Source organism: Typopeltis vanoorti, chromosome 3 (genome assembly GCF_054136105.1).
Source record: "Typopeltis vanoorti isolate ZY-2024b chromosome 3, IOZ_Tvanoo_1.0, whole genome shotgun sequence".
In the NCBI taxonomy this organism is placed as follows: domain Eukaryota; kingdom Metazoa; phylum Arthropoda; class Arachnida; order Uropygi; family Thelyphonidae; genus Typopeltis; species Typopeltis vanoorti.
In genome coordinates, this window is record NC_143551.1 from 113,201,271 (window position 1) to 113,218,135 (window position 16,865).

The 16,865-nt window shown below is 35.4% G+C and overlaps 1 protein-coding gene across 3 annotated transcripts in view; it reads left to right on the forward strand.

The window, feature by feature from the left end:
- LOC150108476 (uncharacterized) overlaps positions 1-16,865 on the forward strand; it is a 314,028-nt gene that overhangs the window by 273,298 nt on the left and 23,865 nt on the right. For all 3 annotated transcript variants that reach the window (XR_016550661.1, XM_090415882.1, XM_090415881.1), the window contains one exon: positions 485-739. Coding sequence is in view for 2 of the 3 variants with exons in the window: in XM_090415882.1 (XP_090272008.1) it covers positions 485-739 (255 nt within the window). In the remaining variant the exon portion in view is untranslated. The remainder of the gene's footprint in view (positions 1-484; positions 740-16,865) is intronic.

Consider the following 16,865-nt stretch of genomic DNA (forward strand, 5'->3'; position numbering starts at 1 on the left):
AAGAAATTCTATGGAACGAAATTTTGTTGATATCAAAGAACTTATTCGATTCATCAATGTTTTGTTGTTCTTGTTTTGTTTTGTTTAGGACAGCATTGCGCACGATTTATTTTGACTGAATTGTCTAAATGAAGTGAAATACACTACTTGTCTGAAATAATTAATTTCGTTCGTATAATAATATAATAACGACCGAATAACTGGTTATCATCACCGCTTTATTTGTGCTCCCATATTTAACGTCTATATGCACCAATTTTCTATTCCTGATTTTAAAGTTCTAATGGCAAGCTCTATCTTACTTTCGGATTAAAAGGTAGGTGTGCCAAATGCGTATCTAAATGTGGTAAGAATGATATAATATATTGATGCTCATTTCAGAATGCGCGATTTTGAAGAGAATTATAAGTAGTTGAAATGTTTTAGCTCATCATCTGAGTAGCTATGTGTGCAAGATTGATTTTGTTTGTTTCTCTACTTGCAGGTTCATTTATACTTCTCGACGCTGCCGGAAGATGTCGTTCCTTACGTTAACAGCGTCGGAGAAAAGAATCGGATCAAGCAACTTCTCCACCAGCTTCCTCCCCACGACAATGAAGTGCGTTACTGCAACGGACTCAGCGACGAAGAGAAACGTGAGTTGCGGATGTTTTCTGCACAACGGAAGAGAGAAGCTTTAGGTCGTGGAACCGTCCGACAACTACCAGTCACTCTACCAGAGCCGATGACCTGTGAAAACGTAAGATCTCAATATACGCTGTATACAAAAAAAAAAAAAAAAAAAGTAACAACGATCAATGCAATATTGGAATTAATAGCAATAATGTTGTTGCTTCCCACGTTATCAGTGGATATTTATGTTCATTATAAAAAGGCATTTTAGTTGTAGTTTTCTTTCGTCTCTAGTCGATGGCATCATTAGAATAACACTGGAGAAAGAAGTTCTATTTATTTCTTAATTTTCTGATTAAAAGGTGGGTGTGTCAAATGCATTCAAATTCTTTTGACGTGCAGCAGTAATATTGTCAAGGACTGATATTACTTTGCAAAGAACTTCCATCTGATTTTAAGCAACTTTGACAATTGTAGGTTTCCTCTTTAAATACCATTTCATTTGCCTGTAACGGTGATTTGTATTTACCAGAATTGCTCTTTAGATTTTTTTCCATTGCATTTGTTTGTTGCATATGCGCGTATACTGATATTGAAGCTAACATCGCCAAGATTCGGACTGCTAAAAGAGCCAGTTTTACCCAATAATAAGTTATTATCTGTAATCTATTTCTTGAAAACTTTCAGCCTTTTAAACCTACCTATAAATTCGAAATTCTCGCTTAGTATTCTGTAAGTTGCAATTCTTTCTTCAAAATAAAATCCGATATTGGATTCGTATCTTAGGCAGCTTTAGAGTAAGCGTTATTTTGACCCAAAAGTTTGTCTCTCTAAGGTATCTTAATTAATACCACCCATTTTATGTAGTTTATGGCTATTATTAAGAAAACGTTGCTACTTCAGAGGGTTCTCCTCTCATTCTCTATCGATTTTTTTTTTCAATTAGCAAAGGATGGTATACTCAAAAGGATATTTTCCCATTGTTTTAGCATCGTTTACTGCATGCCAATATCTCTATTGTTTCCAAAGTGGTTATTATTAAAACGTTCCTTTTTTTTTTTTTAATTTGAAAAATTCGTAAAAACAAAATGCATTGAATTTGTGACATTTCTTTATCAGCATTCACTTACATGAATGCCACTTAGGGAAAGATCTTATTGAGACTTGAAAATGCTAATTAATATAAATAAACAGTATTTTAAATTAAGGGGATTTAAATTAAAATATTGTTTATATCGCCGAAATGAAGCTTATTAGCTCTTTATATTTAAATAAATAAACAGCCTAATTAACACGGTATCCCTACACCGAAGATCATTGCGAATAATAATAATAATAATAACCGTGGGTATTATTTCTGGGAAAACTCCCATGTTACTCCTCTTAAAACTATTATTTTTACGGCTATTTGCCTGCTTTTTAGGAGTGCCCCTGTTTTAATGTCACTGGCTTTTTACTCAAGAATTCTTAGGGCATTGCGGATGCATTTTAGAGACAAATATATGTAGCAACAATATCCAAGAAAAGGTGTGTGCGAATTTTCTTCTATTATGCTACATATATTTGTCTCTAAAATGCATCCGCAATGCCCTAAGAATTCTTGAGTAAAATGCCAATGACATTAAAACAGGGGCACTCCTAAAAAAAAAAAAAAGCGGGCAAAATAGCCGTAAAAATAAAATAATAACCGTATTTGTGGTCAGAGATGTGTGCGTCATCCCAAGTCGCGTATTACTGGAGGTTTTTCCCTTGTTGCTCTCCTTGTATTAACCTTGTATTAACTACGTTCTCTCTCTCTCTCTTTTTTGTTGTGTTCCACTAAACTAATGGAAAATGAATCGATACACACCAACATAGTAAAACCCGTCTTATGACACTTTGCTTTACGACGATCTGCTTATACGATGCTTTTCAATTATGACCAATGCCCATTTATTCGATGCTGCATTCGCTCATACGAAGGTTTTTAGCAACAAGACGCTCCTGTGAATCAAACGATGAGCAGTTTCGTGAATTTGTTTACAACGTAGTTGTTCCCTGCATCTCTCTGCACTTTGGTTTTCCCTATGAATTATAAATTGTTTATAATTATTATTTTATTGTTGTTAATAATGGCAGATAAATTCCAAATAAGGGTGCTGTTGCTACCAGTGAAAAGAAAACGCATAAGCCTATTAGATTACATACTAAAGTTAAAATGATTAAATTTAGTGACGATGGCATATCGAACACTAAGATAGTGTTCGATATGATAGGCTGCTGCAAGCTAATCTCACCTCACACCGTTGCTGTTAGTTGTTAAAAACGAAGATAAAATGAATGAATAATACTACAATTATTCTGTAAATATGCTAATCTTATTGCCTAAATGGAAAACTTCAAATGGTGTAGATTGATGGCGAAACTGGTTGGCGTCTTCCCTTAAGCCAATCTATTCAGAATAACTGTTTTGTTTATGGAAGTTATTCTAAATATTTCGTTTGCGTGATTGACATAAATTAGTGCTTTATTTGTGTTATGTAAGCACGTACAGGACTGCTTAAAAACTTTATTAACTATTATATACATCTACAAGTGTTGGGGAAAGAGGCAGTGATTTGCTGTATGACAAAATTCCTATACGATGGCAGTAGGACTTAACCTACATGTCATATGTCCGGGATCCGGGATATGCCTAAATATGTATTTTTTATATTTATTTTCAAAATTGTCATCATCACTGATCAACAGTTAATCCATCATTAATTAATGAGAGGTTAGGTTTTATGTATATGTGGAGAGAGAGATTGTTTTACCATAAACCGTAAGTAGTACTAAATTCTGTAAGCACAATTCTATCACCTACCGGGGAGGGAGGAAGGCAGGGGATGGAGTAACTCAATTTTTCTTGTGTAACAAGTAATGGAAATAAATACAACCATTACGAATTCTCCTTATCCCTCACCAGAATTACGAACGAGTGTATAAAAATAATATTAAAAAATAATGCCTGAATTCAGCTCAGATAAACAATAAATTAAGTCAAACTTGAAACCGCTGAGGTCTTTGAGTGAAAGCACTAAACTAATATTTTAAATAATTCTTAAGAAGTTTACGGCATGCGAACCGATATCCATACAATTTCTTTCTTTTCTTTCAAGTTGTTCTCAGAAACATTCGGAAAAAAAAAAAAACTACCGAAAAAAGTTGGACAGAAACGAACGACATAAAACAATATAAAAACAGACCTCCGACATTGTGTCACTGAACTCATACAGCTCATCAAGGCCAAATAGCGACAGACTCATTCTCACAGACAGTTTTTCATCTGAAACTGTGCACTCTCAGGAAATGATACGTTGTTTCAGTGCGTGCCATAAATGCTGTGCTGCCAGTGGCGACCCGACTTAAAGGCTCCAAGTTGGAAAAGAGATCGGCAGAACTCATTCGGGGGCAAAGTGATTATTAAATCATCTAACCGATTTCTATCGATAACGGATATATAAGTTCGTGTTCCCTATTTCATTTATGACAAATGTGTCTTTGGTTTTATCATTACCACGTGACTACCTATCGAAAATTATTTAACAGTGCAAAATATTGAACCGATTAATAAAAGCTGGTTAGCCATTAAAATATTTCTACATTGGCACCTGCGTATTAGCGAAACACAATTCCGCAAGATTGTGGGTTGTAGAGCTTTTTTTTTTTTTTTTTTTTTTTTTTTAAAATCAAAGGGACTGGTTTTGTGCTCCACTTTCTCTCTCTCCACATGAAAATCATACGGAGTTCACATTAAACAATACCTTACTGATGAAGAAATAAGACCAGTGTATTACCATTTCGATCAAAGAAGTTGTCTATGAATATATTCAACCGTTACTTTTGCGTGAAACACAAAATTTTAATTACAATGATTTCATTTAAAGATTTAGAGATTATCATTTAATACGATCTTCCGATTATTGCCTTGGTTATTACATTACGGGAATGAAAATTATATATATATATATATATATATTTTTTATTTTTATTTTTTTTTTCCTCGTATCTCTCTATTCTACTAACAAAACAACTCAGCTGTCATGTCAGAGGTCCGTTCACTCAGTCAGGATCTTTTCTTTTTATAATAAATATAATTTCCATTTTGAACTGTTGTCCTTCTTGAATTCATTACGGCGATTCATCCCTCAAATTCCAGGGAAAATCTTATCTAAGACAAGTTTTTTTTTTTTTTTTTTTTTTTTAAAAAAAAACTCCTACTAGCCTGAATTTTCGAACATCAATTTAAAGATATTTTCCTATGAATATTTCAGTTCGGAGAAAAACTTGGACTAAGAGAACAAATTTCCTACAATATTTTCTATATCTTTTAGAATAAGATTTTGAAAATGACAAAAAAGCCGTACAATAAAAAAGAGAAAAATTATGCTCAAGTTATTTCTTATTTCTGATCCACATTTTTTTCTTTGCGATTGTAAACTTTCCTGTAGACTCGCATCCTTATTGTATCCCGTGTCTTCATCGACTAATGTATTTTTCTTCCAATAGTTTTGCTGACTTTGATTTTTTTTAGGTTCTAAAATTTTTGTTGTGGCTCCGTAAATCAGTTTAGTTTCTCCGGAGTCCTTTGTTCGGAAATACCTGGATTCGGAATGCGTCTATGATGAGAAGAAACCTTCATTAGAGCTTTTAAATCAAAGGTGGGTTAGTCGGTCTCATACGGAGGTGAAAGGTTCCCATTCCGGAAACTGGTTTTTCATTCCTGAAAACAGACAAACCGTCCTGACGAACACACAGATCTGCAGACATACAATACTTGCCGTTAAGGGATGCATCAGAGCCGTGAAAAGGAAAGCCAGCTGCATTAATTGCATAACACCATTTACATACTGTATATATAATATTAACCACCTAAAATTATGGTTATGAAAGCCAATGTAGAGTAGGTTGCAAGCCTGAACTACGTATAAGTAATGCAGATTATTATTCTCATAATTTGGAATCATCAGTAAATGTAATTGACTTTTGTGTCTGTTAAGTCTCAAACCCGTCTTGTGGATGGCAGTAGCGTATTCAGAAAGAAGAATTTAACAAGTTTTAATAGAATGTTTTGGATTTCATTTCCTACAATAAATTCCTCATTTGAAGTTTATTATCTGTCACAAATAACAGAGAAATTATTTCTTTCTGGACACCAGTGCAGTATATGTGTTATCAATATACATGCGATCGCAAATAGCGCTTGCCATTGCATCTCTGTAGACTGGCTGTCTTCTCTCTCTTCCGCATCCTCCGTCACCATGGCACCCTAAAGCGCCAGACTGTCGGAAAGATGGGATTGCAATAGAGCTTCGTAACGTCTCTGCATTTGCAATTAGGTGGCTGTCTTAAGTGGTTCGCTTTCAATGTGAATATTTTCAGTTGCATCATCATTATCTATTGACCTCCTTTATGCGCTTTATCCAAAAGGAAAATTAATAAACAAGACAGGCATTCTTACTTGCAGCTCTTACTAAAGAGCAGCAATCTTCAATTATCTGAAATTATATTTTCTGAAAGGACTTGCAATATCTAGAGGAGATTCCAGACCCGAGTTAAAAACAAAAACAGGATCTGAAAAGGTAAACAATTCAAAGTTGCTAGTACTAGTGTATGCCTAAACTGAAAATTTTTAAAAACGGAATGTGCCGGAAGTGCTGCCATCTAGTGCGAATTATAGACACTCACATTATTCACATTTCAATTGATTAGCACCATCGAATAAAACAAATTATTTGATTATTTCACACAATACGATTATTTATTCCATCATTTTTAGCCATTCGAAAGGAAGTTCGTAAATGGTTTTGTTTTCAGCATTTATCATATCTTAACAACATATTACTTCAATGTAATATCATGTAAGAAATGAATTTAATTAGTAAGTTATTGTTCTTCAGATGTCTCGTTAAATGGCAAACCAGGTTTTGTATAAATGTAAATATGCTGCATATTTAAGGTAGTGGAGAGCCCAGAGATTCGGTGCTCATATTTTCATGGATAGCATTCTAGATGAATGCTTTTTTTTTTTTACACACAGAATTGATGGTCCATTCATTCTCAAAACTGTTGCAATACCATTCACTGTCACATCAGTAGTTGTCACGTGTCACGTTTCATAGTTAACAATGATATAAACCAACAATACCAACAGCGTTGCTCTTGTAAACGGACAAGGTTTGTTTCCGAACTGCATGCAGCCTATAAAACAATGAAATATTGCATCATTAAAAGTAATATCATTGTCGAACACGTGTCGCGTGCTGTACATCATTTCTCATAGTTGCACTTTGGGTGATTTGATATGAAATGAATAAATGGTTATTTATTTCAGTTTTCAACGCACAATTTCGTAACGAAGTCCCCTCTTCTCACCATTATAACTCTGTGGGTGTATTTTCACGTATCGTTACTTCAACCACATCAGATAAATGTCGAAAAATCAGTTAAATATCATATTTAATTTAAAGAATAAATCTAATTATGGGTTTTCCCTACAGGAAAAAAAAAGGAGTAAATTGTATGATAAATGGTTGGTATGCACAACACGAAGATCCGGCACGTGCTCAGGAAGAAAATAAATGAGCGTTTGGCATGGCGGCAAACGAAGTTACGGTAATGAGTGTTGGGAAGAAAGGAAAAAAAAATGCACCACTGGAATGGAAATAACACCATTTATCTTATCTCATAACCGATTTATTTCGAATATCGCTAAAAATGAATGCGGCATGATAGAGTCCCTCCCCCCCTTCTGCTCATGCGTATTTCATTTTATTTGTGCTGTTAGTGGGCGCCCTTCTGGCTCAAGTGAAACAAACGATCTCCACTGTCTGAAGCGAGAGAAAGGACAAAGCATCGATCTGAGCGGGATGACTTTTCCGATTCTCCTCTCTTTCTGTCTCTGGCAAAACGGATCGTTCTGTTATGCGACCTTTGTCGGCGATTCCAACGACCTCTACTCAATCAGGAAGAAAATTGGTTTCCGTCCATTACTTGTCTGGTCAGCAAGTAAAGGGAGAGGCTGCTTCAACGCATCTGTGACTAATAGATGCAGGAGAGGGAAGAATTCGGAGTGGTTACCGTCGTTTCCTTAGCTTCGTTAATTACTGACAGAGAGAGAGAGAGAGAGAGAGAGAGAGAGAGAGATGCATCTTGTGTTTGTGCAGTTCCTAGAAGATGATGTGCAAAAGATATCTTAAGATGTCTGCAGGTTTCACGTACTGAAATAAAGGTAACTAGTATCAGACCGAGTTATCCTAACTTATAATAAAGGTTAACTAATCCAGAACGTTTTTCTAAAGAGTTTTCCAAACAGTATTTATTCAAGCAATTTCACATAAGCAGGATAGTGGTCTTACATCAAATTATAAAAATCCTCTATCATCACTTAAGCTTAACTAGCAATACTTCAAATGTCTTGAAGTCCTACCATGTGCAAAATAGTATGCATTTTTCTCAATAACAACATGAAAAGGAAGAGAGGGAAGGAAGGAGTTAAAATCAGTAAATAGAACGCTAACATCCTCCGTGACAAAGCTAGCTCGATAAAGCAAAAATATCGACATTTCTTGCAAGTTGCAAACCTCGTTAGCTTGCGGATAGAGCCGTAGAGAGCAGACCTGCTTAGAATCCGACTGTAGTGTGGAAAGTCTATGAGTGGGAGATAATTTTTATCGTCGGGTGAAATCCTTTCTTTCCCTTATTGGAAACTTGAGGTGGCTTGAAAACGTTCCTTGGGTGGTCTGTAGAGCAGGCTTACCTAACTCTTTGCTTTTCCTTAAGGAGCTAGATTAATTTTTTATTTTATGACATTTTTAGCTATGGATTGGTTGCTAGCTGTGAACTAACTCTGCGGAATACTATATATGCTATTATTCAATATTTATGTGAGAACAGAAAATGTGACCTCTAGTAGTTATTCGAGGCGCGCTTTTAACGTAATTTTTATATATGAATTCAGGAATATTGTACGCTTTACTCTCAACGCTGCAACTATTCCAGCTATAGGACGTAAGTGTTTCGGCTTTCAAAGTTGCTTATCCCTCCAAAACATCTTAGATATGATTGATTGGTTTCTACGAATTGAACAGGGCTAGGTTGACTTTGCACATCGTTGTCCTAAACTACTCTGTTGAGAAAAAGGCATCGGACGATTCGGTAACTAATCTATCATATAATGCTAATAGCGTGAACAAGGACTTAGTTTAAGTTCACTATGATTTTCGGTAGATTCTCATTTTTTTTTTATTATGCTTAGTTGTCTAAACCTCTAAAATTTCGAGTTTTGTCCTGTTCCATTATCTCTCTGAGCTACCTTATATATTAAAGTTATTCTCATTTATAAAGGTTTTGTAATGATTTTTTATAAACTTCAAAAGGATTTTCTGTAAAATTGATATTAAATCAATATCCTCTTATTTGAATTGAATTAAAGTCACTGAGCAGAAATGCCTGCCCCAAGTTAATTTCAAACAAATGAATTTTTCGCCACATCACTTTGAATAACACCATGAATCGCGATGAATATTTCCTCGAAAAGCCATGTCACACAAGGAGCCGATCGAAACAGACGAATGTCTATAACTGACTTGAACGCAATCGGAAGTCTTAAATATGATTCTGAATTAGAATGTGTAAAATCAATTATTTTATCCATTGTGGTGATATCATCAGATAACACATCATCACTGACAGATTTTTTGTTATGCGAATCCTACTCACGAAATATTGTAGACCGATTGCACATTTGCTACTTTACATGGACTACGAAGTTAGATAAATCTGGAAACGCTGCACGAGGAATTCACGGAACCTTTTCAAGCCACTAATTTCATCTACCACCAAAAGACATTCCGAAAAACACCCTTGCCCACAATGGAATTGGAACCCACAGCTCATAGGGTGGAGAGTAGAGACGTGGCTAATCAGACCGATTGACTATCGTGGGGGAGAATGTATGATCATGTGACACGAATAGAAAGGCCAGAGATGGTGTACACTAGCATAGCACCAGCACGTGATCTTTCTCCGCAGAAAGCTTCGTAAATTATCATGCCCTTTACTTGCACGACTTCCAGATGAAGGCATCATCTGTCTGGCTCGAGCTTTTATAACAACGTATTCTCTTAGGGGAACGTCATGAATTGTAATTCATCGGAATACAGACCCATTCCTAATACGTTTCATAGATTAATCGAAACGTAATGTTGACAACAGACACGCCGGCAGTGATCGATGTGTTTGCATGGTCCGACGATTGGCAGAAATACCGATGTCATCATTCGGCTCGCCGCTGTCGTCCTTCGACAAACACTGAGTAAACGATTAGTTTGAGTAATTCACTCCCAATTCACGTTGACAGTCCCACTCTGCAGCGGGTTGAGTGAGATTAACTAAATTATGGACATTGCTTGAACTGAATTCCAAGATGGTTTCTGTCGAGGAGCTTGTGTCAAAATGTTTCTTCTTACTATCGTGATTCTTATTTACTGATAGGAAGTTATTTTTTTCTTTCGTAGCGATGAGTCTAAAGCAGCGGCTCCTCAGACAAGTATCCTCTATGGAATAACTTCCATGTGACGCCAAACCTCGTCGAATGCAATATATAACCTCAACGTGTAGAAACGGCTACATTATCGTTATAGGTAGAAAGATACGTAGCTTCTACCCCTATCAGAAAGCACGGAGTTATAAAATGACGGACAATTATGAACTATTTCTGTCCGATGCATACATATTGTTTGAAAATGATTGCGTTTCCTGCAGCCATTCAAAACTTCAATCAATTACTTTAAAAACAGTCCCGGATTCGAACCCCAGTCTAGGATATGAAAAATTTTAAGTGCTTTTCAACATAAAGTGAATTAGCTGGTCTTATTCAGAAAAGCCAAAAAAAAAAAAGGGGGGGGGGGGCTTTGAAACAGTTAATGGACATCGCATGAAGAATTTATAACCTTAGTTGTTTCAGCCACAATATTAATCAACCAGAAGTCCTTAGAAATGAAAATCACATCTTGAAGGAAAACTTAGTTTGATATTCAGGAATCCATACAAGTGATATGCTTAAGGAGCAGAAGTTCTATTTATTCTATGAAGAAAATTTCCATATTTTCCTAGAGATTGCATACTTGAAGATAAAGAACAGAAGAAAGGATTTGTTTCAACTGTATTTTGTACGACTGAATTTTGCTCGCAGTAAAAGTAACCAGATTACTTGATTATCATGAAGTCTAATGTGGATTTGAACAAATTAGAAGGGCCGGTGTCAAACGCTATGATTAGTACAGTCTCCAGAGCTCAGTCGGTATCAATGATGCCCTTTGGTTGGAAAGACTGGTTTGAATCCTGTCTTCGGATTCGAACCCGGTTTTTCATCCTGAAAAACAGACAATCTGCCTAGCAGAACATTAACAACAAAACATAATTCACTGCAGTCTTTTTTTATTCCGCTGTAATGCAAAACAACCTCATCCAATTGTTATTAGAAAAAACTGAAATGAATGAAAATTGCAGGCAGTTGAAGAAAAGGATCTTTATCAAGAAGAAAAACAGCCAATGACCGGACAAAAACCTCAGAATGCTACAGCGTAAAGTCAATTTTCTAGAAACTGATGAATTAAAAAGAAAGAAAAAAATTATACCTAATTACTCAAATGCTAAAAGATATCAAAAAAAACAACTGGCTGATTTTCTCATAATAGCGCCAACAACGTGATCATGTTGCTAATCATTAAATAAGTGAAAGTTTCGAGGTCACGAACTCGTTCACTTTTGGTACACTGATTGATCTGACTAAAAAAAAAAAAAAAAACATTCAAAAAGAAGTCATAGATTGACGGTTGTTAATTGAATAACTTTCTTATCCATAGACGTGAATTAATTTAGAATACAACAATTTCATTTTGAGTTGCGAACATTTCCATACAGGAGAACGTATTAAAGATACAACTGACCATAAATACACAAATATTTTTTACGCTTTCAGCAGTCTGGTACTTCGCTTATTACGTCGTCCAGTTCAGCATTATTAATAATTTGTAGACACTTAAATCCCTTAAACTGGTTGGGAGATAAGCTGTTTCTTCTTTCGCATCCATCTATGTTTCCACAAGTTAATATGTCGCTCGTGCCTTATCCTGTTTTAAAATACCAACTTAAACGACAGTCATCTCCCTTTACATTTACACTGGACGTGTTTCGAATTCCGAGAAAATTCCTATACATTTCCTGCATATTATTTCCTCTAAGTGAAATGCCGCGTGTCGTCTGTTGAGTAAATTACTTCATTTTTATGTACGGCTTCAGGTTACTTTTTACCGTAAACGTGAGTCTTACTCGTCTTGAATTCCTCGCAAGTTTTGTTTCTCCCATCCCCTAAACTCATTTGATTGAGATAATCCGCGTTCACGACACCTATCTCTTGCTGCTGCTTTTACTTTATTAAGTATAAGATCGATGCGCAATTTTTCCTCGGAATTTAAATCCCTTCTTTCACGCTTTTCACTTCTATCCATTTTCGGTGCAGAATCACTTTCAATAAATACACATCTCCCCATCTGTAATGCTTTACTTACGCTCTGTTGATCAACGGTTTCTTGGCAAAAATTCTAAGCTTGTGCTAATAACGTCATTTGGGATTTTCCATTTGCCAATGATGAGTATTCATTTTCTTGCTTTGTTTTTATTTCTCACGAGCTTAGAATGAAATACGAGCTACTTTCACAATGTTATATCATTGAACCGTGCTATTAGGTTTTGTTCAACAATATTTCATGTATTCTCGAGCTTCCACGTGATTGCGCAGTAAGAGTCCAGAGTACGTGTTCCAGTTATATCGGTCATATTACCAATCACACAATGCTCATAAATTCTAAGAGAAAAGAATAAATGATCGGTTAGAAGACACAAATTATTCACGATATGTTATAGTTACGTGCAGGGATGAATTTAAATTTTTGGCGCTCGTCGAAAACCGTTCTCTACCTTCCCCCATTTACAGATATAACAATTATACTTTGTTTGCGTAAATTCACTAACAGTTTTTATCGTTTTATTATATATATATATATATATCTAATATATGATTTTTTAAAGAAATTAATTATATAATTAAAATATTAAATTGCTCATTATTAAAATTAAAAAACTAAATCATACAGGTGATTGTGAATATCTATAACATTTGCAGTACTTATGAATAGGCAGCTTGGAATATGATGATTCATTTAACAAGTGCTTCAACTAAATCTGCCTTTTCGCCAAATCAGATATGATAATTAAAAACACCTTAGTGCAGATTTGTTAATGCGTCTTTTAAGTCTTCTCGGTTGATTTCTTCTTTCAATTCATTTCGCTGAGCGTAGAAACTCAAACACGAAACAGTCTGTTCCTTCTTCAAGTCCAAGTTTTCGCTCCGACACAGATGCCTTTCATAGCAAATCCTGCACTTCAGATAATACCAAACAGTCCACTTAAACGAGCAAATATTACTAACTCAATAATCCGAGAACTGTAATCAATTTCCACTACGTCTTTTCTCACATTCTTCTTTCTTCCTTTAGTATACGCTCAGCTTTACTAACCCCATGCTTGTTTACTCAACCGCTGAATCGAATTTTACCCAAGCACCGCATGCTTTCTTTAAAACTTGTCTTTTTTTTTTTCTTTCGTAGATGGAGGTTAGCGAGCCCTTCAGCTCTCTAATTATATTAATATCGAACACTCTTGGGCTAACTTCACGAGTAGTTATGATCCGCTAGCTTTTGGTGCAGATTATGGAGGACAGGAAATTGAAGTTTCCATCTGTACCCGAGAGAGAGAGTGATGGATTGCAGTGCAGACAAGAATCTCTACTTATCTGACTTACCACAGCACTCATCATCGATCATATTTCATTTATTTCCTTAGTGTGCAGCACTGACATGTTGACTATTTCAGTGGTGGAGCAAGAAAGGTAGTAACACAGAAAATCATTACTTGAGGAGGAATTCTGTTGTTTGCTAATATCGATCTCTCTCTCTCTCTCTCTCTCTCTCTCTCTCTCTCTCTCTCTCTTTTCATGCATATATAGTATAATGGTCTGCATGGTGCTAATTACTTTTTTTATGAAACCCATGCTTGTTAATAGAGAGCAGTTGATCCTATCTCCATATTCTGTTAATTTGTGCGTGCGCGTGCGCTGTCTATTCGGCTTTTCTATTTTTACAGATGATGAAATCCCTCCATCCGTTTATGAGCAATTGATTTGGTTTGGCTGGCTAGTTCAGAACATGCTGTTATAAATATTCCTCACATCATAGAATGAATTCGAACCAGGATCTGCATACTCAGAGAGCACGTGGTTTTGCTGACTGCACTGCGAAGTGACTCGATATGCGTAGTGTTGGAATCATTATCGAGAAAGCACTATATGCATCGCTATTGTGGTGTATGCAGTTTAGGTTTCAGAGAAATCCGAACTTCATATACTTCAATAGTGTGTGGACCCTCTTCTTTTTGTCCTGATCACACTTTATATCTTCGGAATAATATCCATCGATTTCTGGTAATATCGACCAGGTATTTTGGACTATTCTCCTTCAACATAACGATCAGTCCATGCACCATTGTTGGATACAGTCTGGTCAGAACCTAACATTCCAGTTCATCCCAGAAGAGTTCCATTGAGTTGCTATTGGGACCTTCCCTGCAGAACAATCAAGTTTCTCCACATTCACATCACTCAAACCATGTCGCGATGCCCATGTAGAAACCACACTACAGTATCGTGCTGAAGAGACACCAACTCGTTCCTTAAAATTGCCACAATGTAGAAAACGTGGCAATTGTAACATTGCAAATCCATTGGCTTTCATCCTCTCAGGTACTGCAACCAAAGGCCTGAGTTCATTCCGGGAGAAGCAGTTCCAATTACACATTCGCCACAAAATTTCGTATTTGCATGGCAAGATATTTTATCATTATGTTTTATGAGCTTCCGGATTGGCACGTTTGTTTCTGGTCAGTCAACTGGATGGAATAACTGTGCATGTATCAACTTTCCCAGCTATAATAAACAGTAGTAAGGCTTTTATTTCTAGTAGAAGAATAAAAATATTAAACTAAAACACGTGTCACAGTGTTAGTTACTTGTGAATTCAACTAACACTGACACGTGTTTTAGTTTAATATTTTTAAATATTTGAATAGTACCTTGCTGGAATGAATATTTGCAAGGTATACGAAAATTAAAACTAAATAAATAACTGCTTTTCGTAGTAACTAGATGTCACTAGAAATTATTGTTAAGGGATTTAGCTTAAAAAAAACGGGAAAATGCGCTGAAATTTATCACGTGACCTGTTCTCAATTTTAATTCTTTTTTTTTTTCTTTTTGTGTGTGCGTGTGTGTGTGTGTGCTTTCTGATGACTATTGATTTAAAATATTGTATCATGGTTCCTATTTAACATCATTTTCATTTTCTCCCGATGAAATCAGGGAAAGAAGAAAATTTATTCTGATGATAGCGTAACCTCGAAAGAGAAACAACAAGAAATGTTACGGATATGAAAGCGGAAGGAAACAAGAACCAAACGAAGAAAAGTGAAGCAAACAGTCATACAAAATTAAAAGACTGCAATCAAAAAAAAAAAAAGACATCCGATTTACAATGAAGTGGAAAGACATTGTCGAAGCGGAAATCCCCAAGATTGTTTGAATTTAAATTATCAGAAAGAAGCAACAGCAAACACAATACTGATGATATTCAACGGATGCATTGAAACTGATTGGAACGATCACAGTCAAGCAGTCGTGGAAATTCATATGAAACTGTGGAAACAGCAGTTTTCTATCGTGCAGAATTTTATGCTGAATCAAATTCTAATTTTTTTTATTCTATTTCCACCCACGTAAGTTGTAAATCTGTCATTCAGTTCAACGAGTGGCTTGAATCTAGTCTGTTCCCCTTTTTTTTTTACTTTCATTTTTGCTTCTGTGCAAATCATTTCAGCATCTGTCGTTAACATGCAGGAAGTGATCAGACAACACGATAGAATCAACTTCTCTCGTGGGTTCCGAAGTGAATCTTAAGATGGAGTACTTTATTACATTTGAAAGGGTTCATCGAAAATTTCTAGAGTGATCTATAGATAAATATAAATAACAATCTTTATAGGTAACTATAAAGCTTTCTACATTCAGGGCCTCAAAGGGCAACGAAATATTTTTTATCTTGTAAGCATTCTCTAGCTTTGAATACTCAGACATATATTCGTAATTTTTTTCCCAGGATGTTGATTAAAAATCAGGAGCTAATTTTGCTTCTGATTAAAACAAAGATTGTTATTTTAATCAGGGACAATGTTTATTGTCTATTCCTGATTAATATATAACATTACACACTTACAAAGTTATGAGAATGTTCCCCTTGCATCATTTCAAGTGAAATGATTCGCGGGCTTAAAATATGAAGAATTACTCTCCAAGTTTTTATGTTATGTTCCATCATCACTTCTGTACATTTCCAGTGTTTATTGTTTATAGAAATTAAGTGTGAAATTATTTCCAACCAAGATAATTTTACACAACAATCGCACTACCACCAAATTGTACTCAAACGAAAAAAAAGCACTTCGTGGCATAGAAACGATCCCTAGAACAATTCAACTTTTTTGCAGGTTGAGGTTAATCGACCAATAGTGCACTGGTATCATGGATGGGTACTAGTTTACTATAATAAATAAAAAATGGCAATTTTAAGAGCCAGCCAGGATTCGAACCTGGACGCTTCTGATCCATAGTCAGAAGAGTCCAGTATCAGTATCTCTCTCTCTGTGTGTATAACTTGATACATGATTAAACAACAGTTCGATAAAACGTAAAACTGATCAGTGTTATATGGAATCTCATGGTATACGATATTTCGTAACCTCCAATCTCTAAAACATTGCATCTTACCTTTTTTCTTCCTTGTCCCTATAAGACGAGTTAAAGGTACAATGAAAATTATTTGTTCCAGGATTTTTGTAAAATTAAAATTTTTTTGTCATAATGTGACCTTATAGTGACATTTCATTGTAATTTTACACATCTTTCGCAGAAGAATTCAGTACGTTCATTCAGTGGAACAACAATTGAACCAATATCCAATTTCGGCTAATGTATTCTGCGTAGTTTATTTATTATCATTCTTAACGAATAATTTTGTGTCGTTAAGAAATGTTTTGCCAAATTTTTTTCCGGGAAAAGGAGA